The sequence below is a fragment of the Toxoplasma gondii genome, chromosome IX (assembly GCF_000006565.2).
Source record: "Toxoplasma gondii ME49 chromosome IX, whole genome shotgun sequence".
In the NCBI taxonomy this organism is placed as follows: Eukaryota; Apicomplexa; class Conoidasida; order Eucoccidiorida; family Sarcocystidae; genus Toxoplasma; species Toxoplasma gondii.
The window spans coordinates 2,084,140-2,112,113 of NC_031477.1; the positions used below are offsets into that span (position 1 = coordinate 2,084,140).

The 27,974-nt window shown below is 51.7% G+C and overlaps 5 protein-coding genes across 5 annotated transcripts; 2 read left to right on the plus strand and 3 right to left on the minus strand.

Annotated features, from left to right (window-relative positions):
• Nucleotides 1–1,230: 1,230 nt before the first annotated feature.
• TGME49_264730 (hypothetical protein) lies at nucleotides 1,231–4,049 on the minus strand. Its single transcript, XM_002368561.2, has 2 exons — nucleotides 3,337–4,049; nucleotides 1,231–2,716 (listed from the first exon to the last, which is right to left on the minus strand). Exons 1-2 carry the CDS (start codon nucleotides 3,503–3,505, stop codon nucleotides 2,442–2,444), a joined length of 444 nt encoding a protein of 147 aa, XP_002368602.1. The 5' UTR covers nucleotides 3,506–4,049; the 3' UTR covers nucleotides 1,231–2,441.
• Nucleotides 4,050–4,990: 941 nt separating this feature from the next.
• Nucleotides 4,991–11,639, minus strand: TGME49_264720 (hypothetical protein). The gene is made up of 6 exons (XM_018781374.1): nucleotides 9,784–11,639; nucleotides 8,790–9,347; nucleotides 8,471–8,513; nucleotides 7,692–7,794; nucleotides 6,435–6,902; nucleotides 4,991–6,026 (listed from the first exon to the last, which is right to left on the minus strand). Exons 1-6 carry the CDS (start codon nucleotides 10,963–10,965, stop codon nucleotides 5,681–5,683), a joined length of 2,700 nt encoding a protein of 899 aa, XP_018636327.1. The 5' UTR covers nucleotides 10,966–11,639; the 3' UTR covers nucleotides 4,991–5,680.
• Nucleotides 11,640–11,788: 149 nt separating this feature from the next.
• On the plus strand, nucleotides 11,789–18,693 carry TGME49_264710 (bucentaur or craniofacial development domain-containing protein). The gene is made up of 9 exons (XM_002368559.2): nucleotides 11,789–12,932; nucleotides 13,453–13,582; nucleotides 14,409–14,813; nucleotides 14,933–14,993; nucleotides 15,537–15,597; nucleotides 16,022–16,134; nucleotides 16,604–16,655; nucleotides 17,179–17,232; nucleotides 17,621–18,693. The coding sequence occupies exons 1-9, from the start codon at nucleotides 12,574–12,576 to the stop codon at nucleotides 17,739–17,741; spliced, it is 1,356 nt and encodes a 451-aa protein (XP_002368600.1). The 5' UTR covers nucleotides 11,789–12,573; the 3' UTR covers nucleotides 17,742–18,693.
• TGME49_264700 (hypothetical protein) lies at nucleotides 18,226–21,032 on the plus strand. The gene is made up of 3 exons (XM_018781373.1): nucleotides 18,226–18,444; nucleotides 19,255–19,852; nucleotides 20,536–21,032. Exons 2-3 carry the CDS (start codon nucleotides 19,647–19,649, stop codon nucleotides 20,660–20,662), a joined length of 333 nt encoding a protein of 110 aa, XP_018636328.1. The 5' UTR covers nucleotides 18,226–18,444; nucleotides 19,255–19,646; the 3' UTR covers nucleotides 20,663–21,032.
• Nucleotides 21,033–23,588: 2,556 nt separating this feature from the next.
• On the minus strand, nucleotides 23,589–27,897 carry TGME49_264690 (cyclin 4, putative; the record flags this gene model as incomplete). The annotated part of the gene is made up of 6 exons (XM_018781372.1): nucleotides 23,589–24,135; nucleotides 24,545–24,856; nucleotides 25,348–25,856; nucleotides 26,235–26,425; nucleotides 26,857–27,024; nucleotides 27,673–27,897. 6 exons carry the CDS (start codon nucleotides 27,895–27,897, stop codon nucleotides 23,636–23,638), a joined length of 1,905 nt encoding a protein of 634 aa, XP_018636329.1. The 3' UTR covers nucleotides 23,589–23,635.
• Between the last annotated feature and the right edge of the window lie 77 nt (nucleotides 27,898–27,974).

Consider the following 27,974-nt stretch of genomic DNA (forward strand, 5'->3'; position numbering starts at 1 on the left):
GACTTGGCAGACATCCCGCTTTGGACCGTTGTTCCGTCACACTCAATCTCCCCCGTCTTTTCAACGGCTGCGGCCGGGGACGAGGGTGACGAGGCAGGCGCTGAAGCTGACTCGGAGACAGCGTGGCGCGTATGTCTCATCATTTCTATCAGACACGCCCGACGTGCTCAATTCACCCTTGCCTATTTGAAGTTAGTTTGAAACTTCTAAAACCTGAGGCACCTCATACTCACGACAGTGTCTCTTTCACACACGCGGTGAAAATGTCGGGAATGTGTGCCGATGACGGTATACTGGCCGTAGGCGGACTGCTCGTAGGGCAGTCCCTGGACTCAACGCGCTTCCACTCTAGCACCACTGGCGGATGGAACTGAACCGATCTATGGTTCTTTCCAAACGTCACAATAACACTGAGCAGTGTTAAACTCATGAACGTAGATGCTTCGTCACCCTGACAACAGCAACGGTCGGTGGCTACTTTCGAAGCGAGTCAGACGAGCAGATGGAACTCTACCACAGACAAAGCTGAGTAGTAGTCGGTGTAAATCGTATGTCTGATTGTTTTCGTCACGCACAGCCAAGTCTGTCTGCTGGTACGGAGAAGCAGACGAACAAGGCTTAGAGGAATAGGCAGCCCTTGCACATTTTCGGCAACCGAAGCTCCCACCGTCACGCTACAACTGACAGTGGTGGCACCCAGGATCTAAGGTTAGAGAGACCGGGTCTAGAAGTGAAATCTACACGAACCACACGGCAGTACCCTTCTTCAATTTCCACTAGGGAGATAGGGGATAGTGCATGTGTCTAATCGTCAGTACACCCTATACTGATATCGTACGTCGAACAGCCAAGAAGAATCACGAGTGCAAGGGAAGGAAACACACGGGAGGATTCGATTCTCGCCTCCACAGCGAACTGCCAGCTTCCGTGCAGACGGATCAGGCCACGAAACAGGATAATTTAAGATGAGCAAGGCAATCTGCAATGCCGCGTTTGCTGTCCTGAATCCCTGCCACTAGAATAGCCAGCAGCTGATCATTAAGTTCCGAATGATCACCGTTGCGGCATGACTAAAGGAAATCTTACAGACACGCTGCATACAGCGATCTCGCAAGCTGCTGTGTGAAGACTCGTTAATGTAGGTTGGCGACCGAAGTCTGAGAAAAGTATTGCTTCCGGAGCATGTTTCATTGCTTCACAGAGGAACTGGTAAAGAAGCAAAATGAGGTACCCGGTTTGGCTCGAATGCTCTACGAGTGGGCAGCAACTTTCGCACGCAGTATAGCGCGGGGACGACAAGTGATTTACAAGGAATCTCAAAGGGAAGTCGCGAAGAAAACTTCCGTCAGCGCACTGATGAGCATGAACAATTTCACTGATGGCGTCGTGTCCCTAGTTACTGCGCATGCGTCAAATGAAAGCGTTCCTGCCAGAAGTAATGCATGCGCTCGGAAACAACTCAAGATGAGGACATAGGAACACTGTTGGTTCCTGACACGAAACACCCTTCTACGTGATTCTCATGCAAACAAAAAAACGCCTCCTGCAACGGTAGAGGCGTAAACGGAGAACTGTGCTGTTTCTGGCAGAAACTCATCCATTGTCGCTAACAAAACGATGACTCCGCGAGGAATATACGTCACGTCACTCGTTCTCCCATCCGAATGATCCGTAGCTTGCCACAGAAGTACCGAGTCTTCTTAATTATTAGAAAGGACTTCTGCCCGCGACCCTTCAACCCCCCTTAACGGGTTTCATACATTTCATCCAGACACTTCTCTCAAAAGGGAATCCGCCGAACGAAGGAGCACGCGGGACGCATGCTTGCATCCAACATACATCTAATGCGACAACAACACTACTACTACGGAACACTATCAACATAAAAAAACAGTATCCCTTCCTCCAAGCCCAAAATGTGCCATCCTTCTCCACTGCGACGGCTCCTGATAACCACTTCTTGCCTATAGCGCGGCAGAAAAGCCCGGCTGGATCCGTTCAGAGGTTTGTGTACGTGTGAAATCTAGCAAAAGAAACCTCTAGAATTTACTCAGTCGACAAGCCGAAGTTTTTGCGCTGTGCCCAAATGAGGTCTGAAAGATCTTCAGTAAAAACCACCTACCAAGAAGTGTTGACAGTTAACTCTGACCCGTTTTTCTGTACGCAGTATTGCCCAGCAGTTACAGAACGAACACAAGGCTTGAGAGATATCATTCGTGGCCTGTGTCATCTGGAGGTTTTAGAGATTCCGCTTCGAAATCAATCAGGGTTGTGTGTTTCTTGTCTGATGCAGCTGCAGCAACAAGCATTTTCCGACCAGGGACCCAGCTGCGCTGGCACAAAGAGACGACGCCAATGTGAGCAGCAGAAAGCTGGCATCCCCTTCGTTCGCTTCTCTTTGTCGGTTCACGCTCGCACAGGTACTCAGCTACAGCTTCTCATCATGTCCCCTTGGGGAAAACGGGTGGCTGAGGATCGGTACCGCCAACCTTGCGTTTTCCGAGTGGCTGCGGGAAAGGCACCCGCTGCTTTGGAGACCACTGCAACCAGCCCGTCTTGTTCGCCGACAGAAGGCAGAACGGGTTGGAAGACCGACGATACGGGATGGTCACGGGCAGAGCAGGGACGAAAAAGAAGCGTTTCGTCGCATGTGGAAACTTTGCTTTAGCAGTCCCCAAAGCAATTAGATCATGCATGTACTGCAGTTTCTCCGAGCCTGTGCACAAGGCACAACAGACAGTAGACTAGGTCTCTGGTATATTCCAGATACGCAAGACACTGAGGCAACCCTAGATCGCGCCTCCATAACGAGTGAGTCCTTCTTTTGCTGACCGTACCGAACACGTGATGGCATTGAAATATATGAAATGAGAGTGAGCTTCGGCACTATTTACATGGTAGTCGCTTTTTGGGGGTCCCGGTCCAGAGGGTAACAAAGGCAAAGGAGAGGCGGGCACACCACAGGAAACACAAGTGCTCAGGTGTACGTACTAGACACATCCGACAACGGGTCATCGAAACGTTTTTTGTAAAGTAAGGGCGACAGAGTCAAAAGCACGTCTTTCAAAATTCCCCCTAATATTTCAAGTAGCATGTCGGTTACCGATGCATCGAACGCAGTTTGTTTTCTGCTGTAATGTTCCAGGAGAAACGTGCCGGACTAACAGAAGAGAAACGGGGAATCATGACGGTAATCCGGGCGCACAGCAAGGGCAGGGGCCACTGGAGGTCAAGCTACGGCGAAGCACCGAAGCGAGGTAGAACCGCTTCTTAACCACGTGAGAAGCCAAAACCAAAGTCGAGAAAGTCGTGACCTCGTTGGCCAGCATCACTCACCTTCCTGGTAACTCATAAGAGTCTTTTTCATCTGCGGACCCATGGCTCGCTTGTAGTGCCAGTCCATAATTTCCCACTTTAGCTCGTCGATGTAAGGCCGGAAGCCACTGCGGTCAAAGTGGACCCGGAACTTTGTGAATTGACCCTCGCGACGGTAGCGGAAGGCCATTTTTTATTTCAGAGAGACTAGCCGGGTATCTTAATGAGGCCAACAAAGATATTTTCCAGAGGATTACATCAGCATCAACGGATGATCGCGGTGCGGGTTCGAAACAATACAGAGAACAACGGCAGACGTTTCCTGTTACAGAACGTGGAAGCTTGGCACCGTTATCAGTCTATGTCGAGCGTGGAAAGGACCACTGCGCTTACTGACAGTGTGGTGCACGAAGGGAAAAAATATAGGGCAAGGGTCAGTTCAGAGATGCAAAGGGATTTTTTCGTGAGCCAACAGGAAAGAGAGACGTTAGGAAGTTAAACAGACTCGCAACTGCGGGAATGGAGAGAGAAACATGGCAATGTTGTATCTTTGGCGAAACCTCACGAACTGGAAAAAAGAACTTATCCCCGTAATCACTGAAGCTTCCAAACGCAAACCTGACGGCACAGCTTCCGCCGGGGACAGATCGAGCTTTCCTTCGAAAAGACAATTCCACTGTATGGCGGGGAAAGGGAGCAACAAACGTGCAGACCAAGGGTTGCTACTGCCGGAGAACGCTCATGGATATTTTTGCAGCAGACATGCGCTGCTAACAACTACCCAGCATGCAAAATTGTGCATGCGCGAGTCGGCCGGGAGCACAACTATTGAAACAGCAAAGGCATTTTCCGCGAATTTCGCTCTCAATCTTTCTTATACCAGATAGCATGGGTCTTCCACATATCCGGCCATGTTCCATACCAGCACAGTTCCTCCGAATGGGAAGAGCGTAGAACAGTATTTTAAGAAACAAAGCGGAATCTCCAGTGGACGTCCCTCACCGTTCAAGTGACCTTGGAAAGGCATAGTTCTACTCTGTTGTTTGCCGCGCAACACTGCAGAATAGATCTGCTTCGTGCAAAGATGCTTCTGGAAGAGGGACGCTCTATCTGGCGAAAGGGTTCTCTACAGTGTAGAAGATACCCCTGTGCAAACGGTGTGCAAGGGGCGTGTGCGTTTACCCGAAGGTCCACTGAGTGAGACGAAGAAATTGCCACCAGAGTACCACAAGTGATATATCTGCTTCCTGGTGCCAAAAGAAGAAATTTTCTTCGGCGCCATACTCGAGCCGCTGCGAGAGCGAGACACTGGTGCCGAAAAGGGATTGACATGGAAGGATGTTTTTACATTTAAGATAAACGGGAATCATCGGCATTCATATACCTCGATCAGCGAGATGCATTCGAGTATTCCTAAGAAGGCACACATTGCCGCGTCCTATTTTACACGTGAAACGTAAGAAGATGACCGTGCGCCGACGGTCGAGTCTCGTGGATCCAGTTGTTCCTTGTTTCGTCTCTGTTTACAAAAAATACTACGCCTTGTTTGGCTGCAGCGTACATAGCGAGGTTCCATGTAAATGGAGAAAAGTGTTCCAACCAGTTCAACGAGCGCACGGCCCCCTGGCTAATGTGGCCTGTCCGGATTCGATGATAATACACAAATTGTTCAAGACGGCTGTGAAAGGAAAACATGTGGAGAGGACACACCGTCTGCCTCCCGTGGTAGCCCAGACGTGTTTTGTACCATTCCGTATGTTGTTACACTGACATGTGTCGACTGAAACACTGGTTGAGGACGCTTAGGAAAGCACCTCTATGCGTTTGTCACAACACAGCGTCACTGAGGCTCTTTAGAAAGCCGGAACATGGAACTTGACTTGCATTTCTACACATCTACTGCACTGATGTTGACACCGAGGTGTTCGAGGTGGAATAGAAAGCGCTATAGCAAATCCATATCGTGCGCGTGCCTGCCCACCCCTCATACAGCAGCTGGTGAGGCGGCTGTTTGATTTCGTGCGCAACCGAAGAATTGTCGAAAGCGTTGCTGTCACAGAAATTCAGCTAGTAGCCTCTGTAACTACACCGGGGAGAGCGACTGCTCGTGTCATTTTTAAAGTGGACACAGGCTCATTGTCGTTCACGTGAAAAATAAACAGACCGATCCCCAATGAGGACCCGGAATGTCCGCGTATCTACAAATATCTCTAGAGGAGAACCGGACCAGTGAGATATCGATGTACGCAGACGCCTTTTTCTGTCCTTCGGTTTCCCTGCACAAGCTCGAGGTGCTCGTGACCCATCGGGAAGCAATGTTTCATCTTGACCTCAGTAGGTCCCCTGAGTTCCCTCCCTCCCTTCGTTACCGCATCTCCGTGTTCTGCACCTGTTCCGTCCTCGGCAGCTCTGCTTGCGTGTCGTCTTTGCCGCTCATGCCGTCCTCTTTGGGTTGCTCAGTTTCGTCTCCCACTTCGTTCCCTTCCTTCTCCCTGTTCTGCTGCTCCGCCTCCAGCTGCTCCTGTTTCTTCTCCTCTTCCAGTTGCTTCTTAGTTTTGCACAGCGTTGGCGGAGGCGCGTCGAGAGCTCCCTCTGCTTGTTTCTGGCGGAGCCAGTCAAGCCCTTTGGCGTCGCTGAAGTCCATTGTATACTTCGTAAGGTCAATGCCTCGATCTCGCCAGAACTGGATGTTCCTCTGTCTCTTACGTTCTCTGAACAAGGAAACGCACAGAGCCCGGAAAAAGGAGAATGCTGGCGGAGATGTGCAAACACGCGCGTCACCTGAGCGGGGCAGCAAGCCGGTTCGACGCAGAAGAAAGCGACGGTCTCGCATGGAACCGCCTGCAAGCCCAAATGCAGGGGAAGGAACGTGAAATCAATAGACACTAGAGGCTTGCGGCGCCGTTGCACCAACGGTCAAACGGGGACCCTCTGAAACGAAGGAGTAAGCATAGAAAAGTACCGCGAATACGCCAAACAATAAAAACACATCCTCACCTACGACAAATGCGAACGTGGTGGCAAACCACAACTGCCAGACCGAGATGCGGCCTCGGCACCCCAAACAAAAAGCATCCTCATATCTGGATGATCAAAGAGACAATTCTTCCATGACTGACCGGTATTCACCAAGTTGAACTCTGTACAGATTCTTCGCTTCCTCGTCACCCCATTCGGCAACGGGTTCCAGAAGCTTCATGACCACGGCAGGTTTTCTCAGAGTCGTCCACCACACTTTTCTGAAGAACGTGAGCTCCTTTTCCGAGTACGGTCCGCCAAGCGGGGGCTTTGTGAATGTTCGCCGAAGTGCATTCTTTTCCCGCCTCGTCAGGCGTTTCCGTTTCGCTTTATCTCCACTCTCAGCTGTCGATTCATCCACGTCTGACTCAAACTTTGAATCTGATCCCGAATTCTGCTCGTGCCCACTCGGCTTCGATTCAAGGTCTCCTGAATCTTCACCGTCTCCTTTTCCCGATATGGCTGCGGTCCCCTCAGGTGATTGCGGTTTCACCGCCTTCGCGTGGACGACCTGATAGAGTTCAAGAAATCTGGCCAGCAACTTATGGCGGCTCTTGAACATGAGGAGGCTGAGAACCGCAGAATACAGCACACATGCGCAACTCCGAGTACAAATAGGTTGAAAAGACACTACATTGCCTTGAGAGGGGGAATCCACGACTTTTCGTCGGTTGCTGACTTCTCAGTGGAGAGACGACACGTAGTGCACTCGAGTCTGGATCTCACGAATCTCAAAGTTTTCAATCAATTTTGCCTTCTAAGGCTAGCCAGTATCAACGCGTTCGATGAACAGTTTGGACCCGGAGTACAAATAAAAAATGCCGCCGCGCTCGCTTCCCCACAGAACACATACTCACACTTCCCACTAAGTGATTGTGACAATTATCCGTCATGGACCGAACGTGTTGCACATCGGAATTCAACAGCTGAACCATCACTCCATAGTTACCGTCAGTCTCAGAAGGATTCCGGGAAGCGGTAAGAGGCCGCCGGTTCAAAGTAGCTACGTTGTCGTTTCCCTCAACTAACGAACTCGCAAACATACGCCCGAGAATGAATTCTCGGGCCCATTTAACCGGGGCACACTCGGTGTCTCTCGTGCGACCAGGACGTTACCACAGTTTTCTCATTTGAGTGGCTTCCTGGAACGTCTCGGTTCCGTGGCTTGACCTAGCAAGTCTTAGCGTCGACGGCACCCACCGCTGGCACAAAGCGAGACTGCAGAGCAGGCCAGAGCTCGGTGAAGATTCCGGGATGTGTTTCAATGCTGTCTTGCTCCAGGCCAAACAGAACCAACGGGCACTGGAAGATAGAAGCCCGAAGACTCTGTGTCAATTCGACCTGGACTTGTGACGTACCGTGTCTTGGTGCGAAGAATCTTGCAGGCTTCCATCCAGTCCTCAGCGTCCACAGCTCGCGCAAAAGCCTCTGTTGCCTCGAGTCGCTCCAAGCGTGTCGCCTCTGAACAAGGGAGAGTAAGGGGGACGCCTAGTTGACACTTCCGCCGAGCGAGAAGCTGGGGGCACACCAGGACTCGCTGTACTTGAACTGAGCAGACAGCGTGATTCCTTCTCAACACGAAGTCCAGCTGCTTAGTATACAACTATGATTAAGCTCTCAAAAGCTAGTAGTTCCTTCTAAGCATTGGACGAATGGTTTAAGCGCCAAGAGTTCTGGAAAGCTGTACACTTCCAATAAGGAATACTTTAAAAGCCAGCAGTGTGGCAAGTCTGGAGGGAAACTGAGCACAGTCGTGTTAGGGACTCAGGAGAAACGAAGCGGCAGACGTGGAAGAGTCAGATAGGATCACAGTCACGGAACGAACGCCACGTGCGATGCGTTGGACAAAACCTTCAAAAATGTGAAACTAGACACTAAATGCGAATTCTAGACACTCATGTTCTTGTCCATCGATGACTTCCATGCAACACAGTAGAACACTAGCAGGCGACGTCGCACGCGACAACCCCTTCTGATGAGGGCACATGAGTCTCTCGCAACCACGTCGAGATCGCAGTTAAATGACTCTTTCAGATCCTCTAAGGTCGTCGCTTTCCCCCGATGTGTGGGGAGGTAACGGGCTGCAATAGAACACAATGTGCAACTGAGGCGACACTCCGAGGGGATGCGTGCTGACCTGGCGGTGGCTTTAGGTACGGCGAAACGTCTTCCACGTCTAGCTGCAGGACGGGGAGACACAAAGCAGCAAGCTGTCAAAGTAAATGCTCTGAAGAGCAAAGGAAGATGGAGCGAGACTGCAGATACCTGAGACACGGAAGATATCTTTGTCCACATGAACGACAGAGAGCCCGAAAAACAAAAGGTCGTCTCCACCCTCTCAGGATGCTGCACACCGCCACACATGAGAGTAGTGCAGAGGCAGAGGGAGGGGAACTCTCTACTTGGAGATTCTTGTGCGTGGTCGTCAGGCGGACATCCCCTTGTAAGTTGCTCACCGTCGCCCTCTGCATGTTTTTTCCGGGTCGCTTTTTGTAGGGCTTGAGGGCACCGTGGTCCCAGAGAGCCTTATGAATGGAGTGGTAGACGGCCCGAACACGGAGCCCCGCTTCGTGTTGGAGGCCACGGATCTCCGTCGTCGCCTTTTCATACAGTCGCTTGAGCAGATGGGCTTGAGTTCGCAGAGCTGCTTCTGCCTCGCGTCGCTTTCGCTTGTCTATTTGCTTCTCTCGTTTTTTCTGCCGTGACGCGGGAGAGCCTTTGTCACCGACCTCAGAGGGAGGCGAGGTTCCAGATGCAGCGCCGGCAGAGAGATGCGCCAGCTGAAACTGGAGGTTTTTGGCGTCTTGTTGAGTGAAGGAAGGCGGGAGTGCTTGGCGATACGAATCCCAGGCAGCCTCGATGCGGAGAATCAACGCCGCCTTCTCTTTTGCCTCTATGACGGACGCGGCGAACTCCAGAAGTTTTTTCGCGTCTTCCATACACAGCACATTGCGGTTCTCTCGTAGTACCTTCCGCACAGCTTCGTAGTTCCCTTGCTCCAGGAAGTAATGGACCTGAAATGGAGACACATTCGATACCCGGGCCTCTAACCACTAAGATGGATCATCTACCTTCATTCACGAAACGCGAAGTGACCGCAGGAGCCAACCCGGCAAACACAGATCAACTCGAATGTGACGTTATCTCGGCTTCCACTGCAGACGCTTTAATTCGTCTCTCTGTTATTTAACTCACCTAATTAGTATTTGGTAGGGTATTCTGTAGCCACCGATCCAAAACCGTGACGTTCATTTGTTCGTGACGAGCAGTGTAATTGCGATTCGTTTCCCTCCAGTCTCTTTGATCCGTCGTTTATTTTGAATCGCGTGTCTCTCGCTGAGATCACTGCATCTCAATCCGAGGTACCGGCGTCACCCCTTGCGACAGAATTCACTCTTTCTGTTACCTAGGAATTCTGCAGCCGTTGATCACGAGGTGTCTCGCACTCACCTGTTTTAGTAGAACTTTCTTGTCATAGATGGGTCCGTACAGATCATCGATGAGGTGGAAAGCGGCCGGCACAGACGATCGCATAGCTGGCAGCGTTCGCCGTGTCGTTTGTTTGCCGGAATGCTTTGAGACGATTCGGGCCAGCCGTACATCGCCCCAGCTCTCCGGCGATCCGACAGTTGGTTCCGGTTGCTTCCCCGCGTCCTCCGCATGTTCAGGCGTGCTCTGCGTCTCCTTCTCCCGCGCCAGCTGAGCCTCCAGGTCACCGCGGAGATGGGCTTCATGCAAACGCTTGAGTTGTTCGAACTGCTGCGGCTTGAAGGTCATTCCCGGCGAGATTTCTCGACCTTGGTCACGAGCAATGTCGAAGAGAAGTGGAAGAATCTCGTCTGCCTTGGACCTCAAAGAGGTTAGGTAATTCACTTCTGTCACATTTGCGCGCCGCAACAGCTCCTCGTAGACGACTGGAGCTCGAGGCGGACAAAGAGATTCTGGAGTCGGTATAATCGGCATGACGACTCGAATCATCCACAGAGAAGAAGACAAGAAGGGTGACACGGAGGGGAACGAGGAAGGAAATATCGGAGAAGTTGGGAAGCCTAGAGAGTCAGCGGCGGGGGAGAAAGACGCAGCAGGGAAGGCTACGAGAGAAGAACGATAACCTGGAAAAGAGAATGACCTCCGAACAGGAGGGTCTTTGCAGAGAGACCCCGCACTGAACAAGAAAGCAGATAACTTGTGGTCAACTTCACTGTTTTCAAATGGCGGCCGGGCGACGACCGGCTCGCAAACCTTTGTCGTTTGGTAGACATGCCAGGCACGAGAATTCACGGGGACGGTTCTGGAGTCAGGAATACGCGAGGACAGACGATCTTCTGAGAACCGTGGCGATGATTGCGCAAACAACGAAGGCCGCCGGACTCCGGCGTTGTGTATGGTGTCCAAATAACCTCGAAGCGGCGAGCTGGTGAATCTTCTTGCCTGAGCAAAGCGCGGTCGCAGGCAGGCTGCAGCCACCGCGACGGCTGCCAACAGCGGAAAAATCCATCGTGTCTGGTGTCCTCTCCGTGTCCACCTCAGCAAAACCTTTCCTTTGCATCCAGTATTTTTGCAAGCACTGCATGCAAATGCCGGACTCGCATCATCGCCAGCGACCGGCCTGCCCCAGAAAGTCTGGCGCATGCTGGCGGCGGATCTGGCGAGGCGCGGAACCGGAGTCGCAGTCCAGAGGCTGTCACCAGGGGCTTCGAGAACAAGGAGGAAAGGAACAACGAAAAAAATTAAGACGTCAATAAGTTCTTAACGTCCGAGAGAACCTGGTGAAGGCAACAAAGAGTTGTGAGATGACAAGCAGACAAGGTTATGACAGGGTAGAAAGAAGGGAAAGCGACCGGGTGTTTGGCCATCACTTACTGCCTGGGGTCCATAACTTTTTCACTGGGAAGAGTGCATGCAGTCTCGGATATGACAGGAAGGTGAAGACGGCCATCCTTTCAGGGAAGCGGTCCTCAAAGTGGGCATGAGGCTTTCCCAATTTGCCTGAGTTTCTGGATACCGTCGGCGACTTTCAAGGGCCCTGTGATAGAGTCCGACAAGGCTTCGGCGCGCTCCTCGTTCTTCTCTGCAGTCGATTCCATAGTCTTAATCTTGCAGATGTGTCCTACCACAATACGAGCACAAATTTTAGCCGAGAATTCTCCTGTAGGAGAGACCAGAAACGCCCAACCACATTTGAAGGAAAAGGGACATGTGCGCCTCCTCGTGCACACTGTAACCAAGGCCTGTACGAAAACGCGTAACGGGCACCACAGAAAAGCACTTGGAGGATCTTGGCGCTGAGCAGACCGGCAGACTCGTAGTTTCTTTTCTACATCTCGATGTTCAGTACACCGTTCCGCCAAGCTGTCGGACGGTCTGTTCGTTGAGTATGGCTGCATGCGGATCTGCATGCGACATGCTTCCTCGCGAAGACAACTGACAACTGCCAGCCAGGAAAACAAAGTTTCTACATTACCATCGCGAAAAGAAATGTTTTTTGAACTTCGCGTTTAGATCGGCATGACAAGCAGCATGCATATAGAGCAAGGTCTTCGATTGATGCTTGCTTTCTAGGCTTGGACCTTGCCCCTCCTAACTGTCTCCAGACACGGAGGCAAGCCTTGGCAGCCAGCAGAGCTATTGGGATTTGAGACAGCTGTGACCCGCCCTTTTTCTTCATTCTAGAACGGTGTGAAATTATATTTTCCTCTGTATCGTGCCAGAACTTTGCTCTCTTCCTTGCCGTAATTATCGCCACTCGTTCAAAAGGCCGTCTTCGCCGTTGGTGGCCCGCGACTCCTGCTTCACGAGTTTTTCTTCGTTTTCGCCATCGAGACACGTTTCGCATGTTTGTTTTCGAGTTTTGTGTATGTTGAGAGATGCGGAAAACGCTATTATGCAGTGGGGGATCTTTCGTCTTCATGATCTGGACGTACACGGGCTCTGTTCTCAGCACTTTCTCTTTTGCGTGTATGTAGGACCGTCGGTCAAACGTTTAAGAAGCGCTTGCCGTGTACACCAGAGACTTGCAACTTCCTCTCGTTTTTGCTTCACGGACTGGCATTGTAAAAGGCTGACTCGCGATTTTTCGTCCAACGTAACCTTTCTGGGCGAAGTGGTTAAGCCGGCAACGAACGGCTGTTTATTTTGAGGAGCATATGGAGTCGGGAAGTCCGTTTCATTCCAGGGGACAGCCAAGTCAAGAGTCGTACGACACCCCTGCAGCACCTGCGTTGGACTTGTGCACGTTGAATGCGCCTCAAACGTGACTTCCGTGTCAAGATGGCGTCTTTGCTGGACATGACATTCGGGAGTGACAGCGAGGAAGATGACGAAGACTACGCTGGTTCTGCTGGCTCGTCCGAGGTATCTGGGGAGGACGCAAGTGACGATGACGAGCAACCAGCGACTCATGCAGGCATACGGAAACACGGCGATTCGTCTAACCCTTCCCAGGCAGCGGCTTCTGCTTCGGCGACGGAGGCGGTAGCAGAGCTGAGAGAAGGCAGCGCGCTGGAGGGGGCTGACGAGAGCGAGATGGCAGCGGGGAGACGTAAACCTGTCATTTTGTCCAGCAGCCGAAGAAAGCGGCTGCTTAGAGGAAAACACAAGTAAGCGGGATGCACATGTTGTCGTACTCTGTCGAGCGGTCAAGCCCAGCAAGGTATACTGGCTCCCGAGGTTGTCCCTGGCTGCAGAGTGTGCTGACGCCTTTCGGCGGTCTTGTCTCTTCATCTGTTTTAGATATTCGTCGGTGGGAGACGTCTGTCGCACGGTGGCGAGGGCGTCTACACGTTCGGTAGCCACATGGTGCCAGGTTGTCCTATGTCACACCCCACTCCGTCACACCTGGGCATTCTGTGGTTTACGCGCGTGTATCCCTTTTCTGTCACTGCTGCTTTGCGCCTGTGTCTTGTGCGACTCTTCCGTTGCTGCTGGGGAAGCTGAGAGACGGATCAGATCGACCGTCAGGATACACTCTCGGCTGGTTCGTGTGCGGTGCCCTGCTTGCATCTGACGCCTCATGGTTTTCTCCCTAACTCCATTACAACCCTTTTGCTGTCCTGGCGCTCTGGTCGCTCTCAATGTCGCACGACAGCCACGGATTGGTATCTCACTCTGTGTGTTCAGAGAGGACGAAAGGCGAAAGTCAAATGCTGCCAAGAAGGCAGAAGCAGAGGCACGGAAGGAAGAAGCCGCGTCTCTCTTTGCGGAAATGGAAAAGGAATCTCGTGACGCTCTCCTTTCGTACAACTCCCCGGTGCGTCTTCCCACTTCCTCAGGAACTGCCTGCAGCGCTGAGTCTTCGCAGGCCTCTGGTGTGCAGAGACTGACAACTTCAGCAGAATGTGCACAATGACGATGGTTTTACTGGGTCCGAGAGCACTAACGTGACAGTGACTGCCATAGGCCGCGAGCTAGCTGCTGGCGGCGCTGCCGGCACTCAACCGGACAACTCTGGTTTTGCCGCACATGTCTCCCTGCGTGGGCATTCTTTTCCAGTAGCGAAACCCACTGTGTGCAGTCTTGTCTCAGCTCACGTGGTACATCAGACATTGAAGGATCTTTCCTAATTGAATGTTGTTAACTGGCGAAGAAATATTTAGAAAATACGCATGTGCGAATCCGACCCGGGGATGGATGGACGGTTCCACCCCACCACCTGTGCAGCACCTCCGTCTCTTCTTTTTCTGAGTTTTCAAGACGTCTTGCGTCTGCTTGCTGCCAACTGTTGCATCTTTCATAGCTTCTTGTATCGTTTTTGTGGAGTTTCTTCGAGTCCTCGACATGCATGACCTAGCGGCTGTTCTCCGGTATTTATGTCTGGAGACACTCGGCATCCCTGAGGTGTTGGGCGAAACCTCCATTTCCGTAAGATGATCTACTTTGGCTGCGCGTGCTCCCATCTCTCGTGGACCTCCTTGGCCTCCGCACAAGAGTCGTCGACATTCACAGTTCCGGATGAACCGGGGATTCCTTTGCGCGGAACTTCGTCAAATGTGTTCTTTTCTCAAGAACATGCGTAACAAACTGGCGTCTGACTTTCTGTTGGTGTTCTTCGTGCTTCCTATTTTGGTCCTCAACAGACTCCGACAGACGACTTCTTGTTACAGTTCCACCGCCGCTGTCCTTCGACTGGAGAAAAGAGAAACAGCACGTGGCAGAAACTGAACCATCACCTGTCCATTGCGGTATCCGCTCTTCAGCAGTCGCCAGCTTCTCAGCTTGGTGGCAGTGAGCCCGCGTTCGCATGCTCCACGGATGCACCGAACAGTGGAGAGAAAGCAGTTTCACGAGGATATCTGGAACTGAGGGCAGCGGCAGGCGCCGGTGCCTCTGCTGCCGTGGGGTCGAGGGAGGCGACCGATCCAGTGGGGTACGGAGACCAGAAAAGCGCAGAAGACTTCAAAGAGCCGCGTGGACATGTGCCCCTCCCGTCAAACGGTGTGAACTGTGCAGAAGCAGCGTTCAGTATCCGAGAATTCAAAAAGGTACGTAACTCTGGATTGTTACCATCAGCGTGAAAACCGTCGAAGTCTATTTTCTCTAGATGCCTCGAGCGCCAGGCTGGATCAACTCGAGTTTAGCATTCTGCTGTCTTCCTTTGCAGAGGTGCCGTCGCCCAACAGATGCGGCGCTCATCAAGCTGAGAGACGAAGCCATGAAAAGTCGTAGGTTTTTTCACATCTTGCCTCCTATTTTGGGGCTTCCAAACGAGCGTGTGGATTCCTCCCTCCCGACCCCTACGGAATTCTTGAGTTGTGGAATGAGGGCAGATGTCTCGTGTGGGATTCCTTGGCGGCCCAGAATGCGGAAAAAGGCTCCCATGGGGGATATGGCATCGTGTGTCTGTTTCGGAATAGCCACGCTCTGTCAAGGAGCACAAAACAGACGGCGAAGCTTTTGTTATGTTTTTTTTTCACGGTGATCACGTTCTTGCTTTATGACACACAAGGTCGTACTGGCGGTAATCAGGGTGTATTGGGACAGATGTGCGTACAGATACTTTGGCATGTGCGCTACAGCATGTGTGACTAAGTGGTACGAGTGCCAGCTCGATTCTGTCCATCTGTCTCTCTGTTTTCTTTCTGCATGCATATAAAGGATACACATTTTGAGCATATCGACCTTGACTACCACTGTGGCCACGTGGACCCATCTGCATGCGATGCATGGCGTTGTCGTGTGTGAATTGTACGTCTTGCTTGTTCCAGTAGAGATGACAGGAGAGGTGATTGTGAAGAAGGTAGCGCGCTTCGCTGGCCAGAATATCGAGTAAGTTATCGTTGCGTCTGTTGCAGAAGGCAGCGATTCTCAGCGTGGCACCCTCACACAAGTGTTTATTGTTGGATGAATTGAATGTTGGTCGTCCTCGTTGAGCTGTCATCCTTCTCGTATTGCTATGTCGTTCTGCACAAGTCTTTTACACTGCTTGTGTACGAAACGCCAGGCGGCCTCTTGACAGTGCTTCTGCCTACCGAAACTTTACTTATTCTTTGATCACCGTGGCAAGTGGTCATGAGTTAGGTTCTGAAGGCAGATCGCGTCATTCTACAGGCATCTGTCAAAAGATTGTGCGAACTAGGGCCCTTAAACTCAGGCCGTTCTGCGTCTGCACGAACGAGTAATGTCGTAAGCTCCCTTTTAGTGTCAAACTGTTTCACAAGTGAGACTGCTTTGCTGATGCCGCTGTTTTTAGAGTCGAAGAGCGCATGGAGGCTGCGTCAGAAGAGTACCAGAAGTTCCTGCAAAAGCAGCAAAAGACAATGCAACTTGGGGGACAATTTGCCGAGCTCGACGGCATCGTTGCTGGTAAATACACCTTATATTTGGTCGGTGCTGTATACAGGGCTCTTGCTTTTTGTAACCCACTCGTGTCTCTAGCCTGCATCCTCGCATATGCTTTGCCAGCTGTGTACCGTGACGCGTAGCGAGAACACTACATTCTTTGGCAACTCCTGTCGCTCCGTGACGAGCGTGTTTCTCTCTTTCTTGTCGACATAAATCAGTCAGTTGAGGGTTTCAGAGGCGCTGAAGAGACCGTGGAGGCACCACAACGTGCGTGTAAGCTGTACGGGAGCAGAACGGGCGTTTAAACAAGGTTGCGTGGTCCTGACGTTTCCAGCCAGCACTACCATATCGCTTGTGGACGCGCGGAGCGGTTTATCCGTCTCCGTCGTCCCAGCTGCGTCAATGCAACCAAATGGGTGACCGAGCAACGTGGTTAGACAGAGCGCCTCAACGGGATTGGTCGGCTGTGGATGTCCGCGTTTATTTGCAGCACTGGATGGACCTTCGGCCATCAACTCCGTACAGAAGTCCCAGGCTGACTGGTGAGTGCAGGAGAGGTTTGTGCTGTAAGAGTTAAGAGTTGTCTCAAGCCCGTTTTCCAAAGTTCGAAACAGGTTGGAAAGGGACAAAACTGGAATTCCGAAACAAACTGGCCAGCAAATGACACTGACGAGTAACGGCACAGACCGCTCACACTGTGCTTCATGCGGAGCAGGAGAGACGCTGTATCTGTGTCACATCTCATTGTTGCACTTGACGTCGAACTTGAAACCGTTTACCTTCCTTTGGGTTCGTTCTCCTGTAACGTCCGTGCTTTTCTATAGAGGTAGCTGCCAATGAGCTCCATAGGCTCAACTATCAGGCGTCCCTTAGCGTCAAAAACGTCGACGAAAACATAGAACTCGAGTATTCAGACGAACTGTAGCGATTGAGAGAGAACTAGGTTTTTTCCCTCTCTATAGAGGAGCTAGCATGATGCCTGGAAGAAGCCCGCCACATCTGTTGTCGCTTCCTTGCTTTGGTGACGGGCTATGTGTTTGATGTTCTGTTTCGCTGCACCCTCAGGGAAAAATTCAAACGAGATAAGGGTATCGAAGCGGAGCTCAAGAAAGGTCACGGGTAAGATTTGCTAGGGGCATGTTTCGCCATTCCATCTGCATCAATTTGTCACGTCCACAGTGTAACGGTGTTCTGCACTCGATGTCTTTAGTGAGACAGCACTAGATCCCCATTCTGCGCCTAACTCATATTTTGACCCTGACTTTCCTATCGTTTGCTCCGCGCTGAAAGGATTCTTTTCCTGTGTCAGTTGTGCTCAAAGATGCCGGCCGTATGGCCGCAGGTGCGCATCGCGTTTGTGTAGAGGCGATTGCGACATCAAGAACAGCTTTTTGGGGTGCCCATTCTGCTGTGGAAGGGGTGGGTCGTCTCTGTGTGCGAAGTCTACGGGTTGTCTACGGTGGTAGCCAGGCACGGAAGTCTGCAGCGAATGTTTTGTGATTTTCAGATATCTGGACAAGCAGAGCTTCCTTGCCGAGACCGAGTGGCGCCAACACGAAAAGAACGTTGAGTTGCGCCGGCGGCAGCAGCTCCAGCAGCAAGCTCAACAGCAACCGCCGCGTGCTTGATATTTTCGTACTCCCATGAGAGCAAGCACGTCAAAGCGAACTCCTTTGTACATCAAGGAAGATATGATTTTTTTCGTACACCAAAAACTACTCGGGGGCAAATCTAGTGCGTGCTTTTCGTCTTATCACTACGGGTATGCTGCCAACAGCGAGGGTCGTCTAGCTTCTCTAAGCCTAAACGCATACGATTCTGGCTTCGTGTCATCCATCATATTCCTTGTTTTTGGTGGTTTCTGATTGTGCAAATACCTGGGCATCCGGACTGAACATGAGGCCATGTATGTATACGAGAGTGCTTGAGCCTCTCGTGCATGAGGCCCCCTCACAAACGGAGTAATCCACTACGTGGAACCGTGCCTGGGAGAGAAGTCAATAACCACCAGGATGGCTGTACAGCTGAATCTAATGAGCAGGAGTAGTGGAGAATGTCATCCAACTGACTTGGATCGTGTGATTTTGCTCACACACCCTCATCCTCACTGTGTCTATCCTAAGGGCACATGGGCATTCGAACTGATTCTGAAACTCGAAGCAATCAAACCAGAGTGGTTAGGATTATGAGATCACTTTGTTACATCTGGAGCGGCGTTCGTGGCCGTGGGGATGTTCCAAATTCTAAGGACTAATCGCTTATCATGGAAACGCGCCAAGACTAACTCTAGGGCACTGTCGTGCCGTGAGGCTGTCACCGGGCTGCCTTCAAGTACGCGTTCATAATCATGACACAACAGTGTGGTGTTAGCAAACGGATGCGTCATGATAAGTTTAATGGTATGTTGTGCTGGTTACTCACTTTCCTCTACACAGCAGGCGCCGGCGCTCAGAGGTAATAGATACGTACGTGCATAGGAATCATGTGGATCGTTTATCTATTGCTGGAAACCGACAAGTTGGTTGCTTATCGGTGAAACGCCGTGAATACTATACAATCATGACGAGGCACCACACACGGGGAGGTGCAACATCGAAGTTGAAAATGAGGCCAATGGAGCAAACAGGAGACACACCCAGAATCATGACGTCGCTGTTTAAAAGTGCGGAGGGTCTGTGGGCGATGAAAACTGTTTTTCGTAGTTTCCTTGATGTTTCGTACCAAATTTGACAGGCAGCCTGGAGACCAGAATCCATAGAAATAGCCACGGTGTGCAAATGTCAATTTCTGCCCTGTACAGAGATCCCTGTGTCGGGGAATCTTACGGCCGTTGAGAAGCACGGCCTGAGAGTTTGCACGTGATTGGGGATCTTTTTGAAGTTTGAATGGGCATCGTATGGCTTAAAGTTTAGACATGTAACCACTAGTCATCTGACCGGGGAACAGATTTGGAATACTGGTGCCTTGTTCAGAATAAAGATTTTGATTTCAATGTAAGTCGCTGTTATTTCAAAAAGTGGAGTCCAACTATTTCGCTAAAATTCGTTGGCCGCCGACGAAAGAGCTTTTCAGTGTCGTTAAGGATGTGGCAGCAGATTCCCGCCATATTTTCAACATGTGCCTGTGCCATTGCAATTACAGATTCTTCGCCCTTGCCTCAGCCGCCAAGCTTCAACGATGAAATCCAGTAACAAGACAGTTCTTTAACTGACGGTAATCAGGGGACAAAGTGTTCGCTTTTTGGTTCATCTTTGACCGGGTAAAATTGTTCTGAATATCATACGAGCTTCTCCAGCCAGAGAGACATGTGCGCTTGCGGGGTGCGCCCCACCAAAGTTGCCTGCTACCCGGCTTCGCTCCTTCCCCATTTATACAAAGTACGTGTGGGCGCCGTCTTCTCTACACGTGACAGTTGTAGTTCCTTTGCGTCGAAAAACGTCCTGGAGAATTGATATACATGGTGGCCATGAATCCGATGATATACACTTTTCTGCAGAACTGCCTAGCCGCGCTAAGTCATCCGTTCCACAGAAATGCCGTGGTCAGTCTCCTCCTTTGAGGGTATCGATTCAGGTGGTCTCGCACCGAATCCTGACAGGTCTACGCCGCTTTCGGGGGCATCGTCAGGTATTACGGGATTTTTGGAAGGCAGTCAAAACGATGCCGAGCGAATACAGAACGTAATAAAGGAAGCGTTCCAGCTTCTTGATGCAAATCGCTGCGGCCGCATCGTAGCCGAGTAAGAATCAAGAACCGCGGAGTCATCAAACAGAGACTTGATACGCCACAAAAGAGGATGAATGGTCCCGTTTATGGCAATATTATTTCAGCCGGTTTTGGCCTCAGGACGAAAAGCGTCCCCCTGTTGTCATTTCAACTCTCACGTCTTCCCGCCGCACGTGCCATAATGTCCTCTCCAGGGAGAATGCCTGCTTCACACCATTAATATGCCACTGGTGCAGGCAGAGAAAATGCTGGATCACAATCACCGTAGAGTCGTGATCCTAAAGCGTGTTCAGAAGCAGGATCTGTGAACTGACAATCTCCAGGGGAGTTCCTACAATTGAACTAGGGACATTGCCTGGCGTGGGGACGACGGTGTTGAGCACAATGCCTGTAGAACTAGTCGCACCCGTTTGTAGTTGCACACAGTTGGATACTGTAGAAAGAGGCGAATCCTGTCGCTCCACCGGCCAGCTTCTACTTTGTTGCTGTTGACCGTTTGCCTGCGTCTGGTCACCTTTAGCATTTACGGGTTGCATCTGGAGGCGTTCAGCTACCAATTCCACATGAGAATGTTCAACTTATGTGCGACCACCACAGGTGGGTAATTGTGAGTGCAGTAGCCAGTCACTCTGCAGCCAATCATTTGTGGCTAGACGAAATGTTTAACGTACTGAGTGAGCTTGTGATGCTCTCCAGAGAGGCGCCGCATCTGCTACGATATCTCGGGTTCTTTCCTTCCGAGGAAGAGATCGCCTCGAGAATTCTTCCACAGGTGATCACAAAGAGCGTTGTTATTCTAGTACAAAAAATACGGGATAAATAAAGGGTGAACGAGCTAGCATCTGTCGGAAAGCCGGGACGTCTGCCATGTTGAGTAGAGACCAGCGCTTCGCCTGTCCATCTCGTCTTGTCCCCGTGGGATGCTGTTTTCCGGTGTCTTCATAACTCTTAGTCTTGTTTCCTCTTGACGCTACGGTTTGGTGATAAGCTCCAATCAGACACTCCAGGAGAAGTGCCACTTGACAAGTTTCAGCAAGCAGTACTGGAATTTGTGGCAGCAAAGAAATATGTGCCGCCAGACCAAGAACTTCTTCTCGCAGCGTTTGCCGTAAGTAATCGACACAATAACGTGTAGACTTCGAGCATGTCACCAGTGAAAACTCCTGGCCGTGTATCACAGCAGTGGCAGTTTTGCTGCGACTACAACCACAACGACCCGCGTCGGGCTTAAGTCTGCTTCAGGGCGGCACGCGGACTGATCAGAGACGTCCGTTCTTACAGCGGATGACTGTCTCCCCCAAAACAACGACAAAAAGCATTCAGTAGAACCGTTTATGTGTTTTTACATGGTACGACATTAACGACTATCTCATGCTTGAGCCTCATTCGGACATTTTGGTGGCTTCCTTGAACCCCATAGCCAAAACGCCAAAGTCTTGAAAAATGACATGATCTGCGTTCCTGGTTCACCCAAACCCAGCTGGAGCATACTTGTTGCAGGGTTATACGAAACAAGGCGTAGTATCACTTTTCGTCGCGTGAACTGTTTTTTGCGTCTCTTCTTAACCAGGTGCTAGACCCTGGCCGAACGGGCTTCGTGAATATAGAGGAACTTCGTGCGCTTCTGGGAGGGGCGCCAGATGGACTTCTTAGAGAGATGGATGACTTCATGGGCTATGCGATGGCCGAAAGTCTCATTTCAGAAGAGTGAGAAAAGACAGGCCAGAGTTTGAAACATGCGACCTACTGTATGCAGCTGGAGGGAGCAGCAGTTCACATGTCAGCAACAAGGCTTACGTATACATGGATTATATATCGCAAGTGCGGGTTGTCTGCAGCCACATATTTATTGCTAATGTCATTCAAACACCAAATGATGCTGAAAATCAAAGCGTTGTTCGCTCCACTGTCTTCTATCAATGGATAGTGCACCATGACACTGTGTACCCCCTGATCCGAGATTGCAGTTGCTCCAACATCAACAAAATGCATCAGGGAAACCACATTGATTTGACGCAGAAGTTCAGTTGTGTGCTCAGAGTCCAATCGTTTTCCCGGTTTGGCTCGAATACCACAATAAAAGACAGAGACTAGGATGCTTGGAATCCCAACGACTAGCCGAATTGAGTGAGGGGGACTGTGAGACCTGCTGCTGTCCGTTCTGGACGTGTATGCGAGGTTGCATTTGATCGTAAATAGTTCATGTAAACGAGCCGCTGACTGGACTTGTCACTGAATCCCGTCAAAAAAAAGGCAGCAGCGGTGTTGCGCCGATGCACGTCATTCCTCAACTGTTCCGTTCTACTTTGCATTTCAGAGGGAAATTCAACTACTACGAATACGTGAGGAAAACCAGCCGCCAGATAAGCGAACATCTTCATAAAGTCATTCCTGTTCTGCCGCGCTGAAACATCACGCATTTCCCCAGCGCGGCGGTCATCAGGTTGACTTTTTCGGAGGGTACATCAGGCACATATATAGACTAAAGTTCCGTTTCGATAGAACTCAAACTGCGCGACAGGGCACAGCCTGAGGGTGCTCGACGTTTTCCACTGATGGTCGTTTAACTCTTGACATAAAACTTTACAAAGCTGAAGCCCACTACTGGGTGTCTTTGTGTGGCGGGCACTCGCCTTTGATCTTGACACTCATATCACTCGGCCGCAACAGCCGACAATTATAGCGTAATTCTTATGCTCTGCATCGGCCTGTGGGCCTGTCACTTCTGCTGAAGCTACGTCTCCGCTGTCTGTGAAAGAAATTGGGAATGTGTTACTCATGGGAGGAGGCAGTTGCCACATACAAAGAAAAGCTCTGGTAGCATGATGCATTCATGTCTTCGAATTCCCTCAAACGTTCTCGGAACTTCCCAAAACCGATGTAAAAAGAGTATGCGGCTTCCGTGATCTTCCACCACCCTCGCTATTCCGACACTTTCTACTCCAACACCACTTTTTACTTCTGTGGGAGGTTTAGTCATCGACGCAGGATGAATGGCACATTGATTATCAGGATGATCTGAGTTCAGAAACAGTGCAGCTCCAGTCGGTGTCAGTCACGAGACAGTGGTAAGGCTCCGGAGAGTCGTAAGAGACCACACAATATAGAGGCATAATTGAAAGCGACAATGATATCGACTGCCGTCCGAATACCGTGATATCATAGTGATCTGACGTTGTCGTGGTTACCTCTAACAGTTGTACACGTGTTGCCTTGTAGATCCTGCTGCCATTGTCTGTTGTGACGCTCCCCCTGCCTGGACATTGGACTGTGGCGGAGAGCACGTATCTCTATGCCGACTGGAGGAAATCAGAAATTTCCTGAGAGCTCGAAGCCGCATAGTTGTTCACTGGCTCTCTGATATCAGCTTGTTGCAACAGAAACGCAACAAACCACCGAATCAGCTTGTATCCCGAAACATGATAACACCATTTAAGGAAAGTTTCGAACTTCAAGAAGGGCGAGCTTGCCAAAATTCAAAACACGGACTGCCACAGCATGACGACAATATTCATAAATGCCTCATGCACACATACGCCAGCGCTCTTCCCACACGAGTGGAAAGACACCTTCCCGTTCAGCCACATGTCTGCGACTGCTTGACCCAGGTTGTCAAACTCGCTGACCCTTCTTCCCCGTCTTGACTTCTGACTCTTGGCAGAAGTCAAAGACCACCATATGCTGCTCATTCCTACTCTTGTTTGACGCTGTCGCTGTCCACCTTTCTCCTCTTGGAAACCCCAATCCAGAGTCAGAAACGAGTGCCACGAACAGAAGATATGGGAAGTCAGCCTGCTTACGCGTACGAGCGACCAGAGCCCCTCCCTCCGTCCCGATCGCGATGGTTCCCGCGCCCATCCCCATCGCGGTCCGGACGATGCGTACCACCTCGGCTCCCGCTGGACCCAGGCGCGCTCTGGGCTGGCGGATTCGGCCGCTTGTACGCGTGGCGAGGCGTTCTCTCTCTTGACCACGACCGTGAGCGCCGCTTCTTTTGGTAATTTGAACTTGACCCGGAGGCGCCACCCGACTCTCCCTCGCGGCGACGCGAAGAAGACCCGTGATCGCGGTGGTCAGACTCGCGAGGGTGTGCAGAGCTTGAGCCAGAGTGAGACTCCGTGTGCGAGCGGCGGTCGTCATCGCGGTCACCGCGCTCCCTTTCACTCCACCGATCTCGCCCGCCACTCTCTCCTCGTCGACTGCCATGTGGCCTCTCCCTGTGTCGCGAGCCTCCGTCAGTTCGGCGTTGGTGGCTTCGTTCTCGAGACGACCGGCGTGCACTTGAATGAGAGGCATCTGAAAGCAGTAACGGAACACCAAAGGGCTGCAAGGGCCCTACATCAAACGAACGAAGGCACCCTCTGGATGGAGGACGCTAGACCGTGACACCACAAAAAGAGGCAGCTCCTACCAAATCACTGGGTATTGCCGTTACTCACAACAATAGTTCCGAAAACACAAACGTAGTAGTCACGCTTTCATGAAACGGACCGCTCGCCAGCATGACAAGCACAAAAAGTCAACACTTATGAGAAATAGACGCGTTTTGCGTCGCAAGTTGCTCTCAACTTTTCCGGATCGACAAAGAAAAAAAGTCACGTGCACAGGAGCTCGTCCCTCCAAACACTCGGCCAGCCGGTCCATGTCTCTTGGGATGCTTCCGCCACCCCTCTGAACTGATACACAATAATACAAATATTCTTACCAGGCCCTCTTCTGTCGCCTCTCCTCGACGATGAATCATCTTCTCTATGTTCCGCTCCTTTCACCCGGCCGCTATCTTCTGTGGAGACACCGCTTCCGGAGGCAGCTTGCCGCTCGCCCCCGGAGAAACCCGCGTTTCGGGGGGCAGACGAAAAGCCATAGCTTTTGGTGCCTGAAGAATGCTCGGTGCGACTCGTCTCGTTGTCGCCACGGCGCGCTTCGGAGGGACGCACGTGGTCTCCACCTCCGCTCTTCCCCGTTTCTGTTCCTCTGTCGCTTGCCCGTTCGCGCGCTTCCGACCTTTCTGGTCCTTCTACAAGAAGAAATGAAGTAAAAAAAACGACAGACACACTAGTGGGTACATGCGCACAACGAAGGCAACCGCGCTGCCTAAGGTTGTTACGCTCAGAAGCCCCGCAGACTGCTTACGGCGCGCCGTACACAAAAACTTAAATGGACTCTAGCGGAGAAAGCGATCCAAAAGTGAAAAATTGCGACGAAAACCTCCTCACAACTTTGTAAGAGACAGTACCTGTACACGTGACGAAACGAAACATAGTGCATCGTCGTACACGCTCAGCAACGCACGCATCGCCGAAAACATGCACCAAACCGTCGCTTAAAAACACCGCCTCTATGGAGAAATTTCCCATTTCCGCCGCTTTCTCTACCCTCATCCACCGGGCAATCACCAACATGTACAACAACGTCTTGTCCTCTCCCGTTTCCAAAAGTAAGTCCCAGTTGATCTTCGTTGACAGATGTTCGACGCTGTGGATAGTTCCGAGTTCTCGTCTGACTCACCGTAAATCAGCCATTTTTTCACCGGTTCGCCGTCTCTGCCGGCGTTTGCGTGGCGCGTTTCAGCGCCACTCCTCCCTGGGTCGTCTTCGTTCTTCGAGCGCCCTGTGTCGGTTTCCTTTCCGTCCTCCGCCTTTCCTTCAGAACTGCTGACCCCCCCAGCCACATTGCTCAGAATCTGCTGCTGCTGGAGCTGTTGTCTGGTCGCTGCAGCGACCCCGGAGGCGCTCGAAGAAGCTTCCGGTGGCGGCACCTTCGAGGCCGAATGCGCCACCAGACTCGGCTTCGACGGTTTGAGAGGCTCCGCGAGCTTCACGTACGAAGGCAGCGGCCGCGTGTAGAGCGAGAGAATAGCGTCGCAGACCTTGGCTACGTCTTCCCAGGAGACGTCGAAGAGCTCATGCCAGCCCGTCTCCTTCGGCAAAGGAATCCCCAAGTCACACGCCGCCAAGAAGATGCTCCCGACCGCAATCACGGCTGGCTGCACTTCGCAGCAGAGGGTCGTCCGCATGCTGAGGAACACACAGGAGACAAGCGCGCGCGACACACACGCAAGAGTTGAGGACAAGTGGAGAGGTAAGCCGATCTTCGAGGCGCGGGACCACAAACGCTCCACCGTGACAGTGTGACGGAGGCAAAACGCGGATGCCCTGATTTCTTTGCAGGAATGAAACACGGCAAATTCTCGCCCTTCGTCTTCGTTCACTTCTGTCTTTCCGTTCAGCGTCCACGGTCTTCAGGTCAGCATCTCTGTCATTCCTCGGTGTCACGTGGTTGATGTCTTGCTGAGACTTCTGGCACACACCGAGACTGCGTCGTACTCGCCTTGTGAATCCGCTCCTGCGCGTTCTCACTCGCCTTTCTCTCGGGAGGCCTCTCGATGACCCTACCTGTCATTGAGGTAGCCCCAGGCCCGCTGAGACAGCTGGGAAGTCGGGACGAAGTTCCCTTTGAACAGCGCATGGATGTACTGCAGAATGTAGCGGTGTGGATGCACGAGCGTCTGAGACACCATGAAACCGAGCTCGCGAAGAATGTACCGCTCGCACCGGAAAACGTCCATCCGGAACAGCTCGTACTCCTGACAGAAACGGCGAGAGCAGACACGGAAACGAGGAGCCAGTCGAAAGGCGGGGACACCCGAAATGAGACAGAAAAAGAAGCGGTAACGAAACTATCGACGACATCAGACAAAAGCTTAAAGCCGGAGAGACGACACCACGAATCGCAACTGCTCGACGGACAGGCGTATGTACGCCGAGGCCGCGAGAAAGCCATTTGCGCGTTTCCGCGAGCTTGACAGGAAGCGGACGGCTCTACGATTTTCTACTCATCGTCTGAGAGCATCGCGGCTGTCCGGAACCCGTGGAACCTTAAGCCTACTCAGACTGCAGAAGAAGCGCCAATCTCTCCCAACCAGCCAGCACAGGACGCCATACCATGCGAAAACAGATGAGCAGACGGAAGACGCAAGAGACTCAGAGAACTCTGAGCCAGCGGGGGGTGACCTACCTGCGAGTCAAAGGCGATCAGGAAGTCGTCGAGGTTGTCCTCTGTCAGAGCTTTTTCAGGGCAATCTTCCATCTGAGACAGAAGGTGAATAACTCCAATGAGGTGCATGACGCGGTGTGGGTCTTCTTCCAGTTTGCAAGCCAGCAGGAGAGCTGCCGTCGCGACGCGCTGAGAACGACGGCAACAGAGGAATAACACAACGGAGGCAAATGCAACGATAGTAAAGGCAAACAGGAGAGGGAACAGGCAGCTCGCGCGAAAACACCGACAACGAAGACAGAGACAAGGAAGGCGGGGGCGGGGAAGTCGTAGCACAGTCAATGGATCCCATTGAAGCTACCCACAAGAATTTTTTTACGCCATACGCATACACGCATGAGTTTCAGTTGGAGTTCGCATGCGAGGCGCCTCACGTGTCTCTGGCTTCGCGCACTTTGAGATCAGACAAACAACAAAAAGGAAATGCGATTCACCGGCAACGGCAGTTTAGCCTTTCTGAACGATTCTCCATGTGCATGAGTTCATCGCATGCAACCACGTAGACTGGAGAAGAGACCTTCCCATCCCTGTGGACAGTTCGCCTCTTCATTCAGGCTCACTCAACGTCAACGAGTGAGCCTGTCCACCGTCATCGGCAGAACAGGAGCTACATTCCGCATGTTCATCCACCAGGTGCATGTAAGGGGAGGTACACAATTCGTGTGAACACAGGAAGCCTTGACCGGTTTCACCACGGGCGCAGCGATAAGAGTTGGAGAGAAGCCCAGAGAAGGACTGCACGGCGAGTGGCGAGTTCCTGCTGCCTGGAGTGATTACCCGGACATCGAACTGCTTGAGCGAGCGGCGGAAGAAGAAGCGGTGAAGAATGGTCTGAGCACTGGCAATGGAGACGGCTTCCAACTTGAGGAGAATCCCCGCCTTCTGAATCAAGTGGCAACCGTAGACGCGCTGTTCGAGTTCAACCTCCGGCGAAATGCCCTCCCTCACAGAGGGCGGCACCTTCAAGAGTTTCTGCGGAGGAAGCACGATGTGATTCGCCATCGTTCCGCAACAGAACGACACAATACGAGAAACAAGGAACCCGCGTCGCAGCAGAGGACAAGGGCACCAATCAATCT

Coding starts and splice junctions, on each gene's coding strand:
- TGME49_264730 (XM_002368561.2), bottom strand. CDS start 3,505: ATGGCCTTCCGCTACCGTCGCGAGGGTCAATTCACAAAGTTCCGGGTC. Junction 2,717..3,336: donor TCTTATGAGTTACCAGGAAG/GTGAGTGATGCT, acceptor CCTTGTGCACAG/GCTCGGAGAAACTGCAGTAC.
- TGME49_264710 (XM_002368559.2), top strand. CDS start 12,574: ATGCGCCTCAAACGTGACTTCCGTGTCAAGATGGCGTCTTTGCTGGAC. Junction 14,814..14,932: donor GTATCCGAGAATTCAAAAAG/GTACGTAACTCT, acceptor CTTCCTTTGCAG/AGGTGCCGTCGCCCAACAGA. Junction 16,656..17,178: donor CAGAAGTCCCAGGCTGACTG/GTGAGTGCAGGA, acceptor CTGCACCCTCAG/GGAAAAATTCAAACGAGATA.
- TGME49_264700 (XM_018781373.1), top strand. CDS start 19,647: ATGCCGTGGTCAGTCTCCTCCTTTGAGGGTATCGATTCAGGTGGTCTC. Junction 19,853..20,535: donor TGCGGCCGCATCGTAGCCGA/GTAAGAATCAAG, acceptor GATGCTCTCCAG/AGAGGCGCCGCATCTGCTAC.
- TGME49_264720 (XM_018781374.1), bottom strand. CDS start 10,965: ATGCGCCAGACTTTCTGGGGCAGGCCGGTCGCTGGCGATGATGCGAGT. Junction 8,514..8,789: donor AAAACATGCAGAGGGCGACG/GTGAGCAACTTA, acceptor CCCGTCCTGCAG/CTAGACGTGGAAGACGTTTC. Junction 7,795..8,470: donor GTACCTAAAGCCACCGCCAG/GTCAGCACGCAT, acceptor TCCCTTGTTCAG/AGGCGACACGCTTGGAGCGA.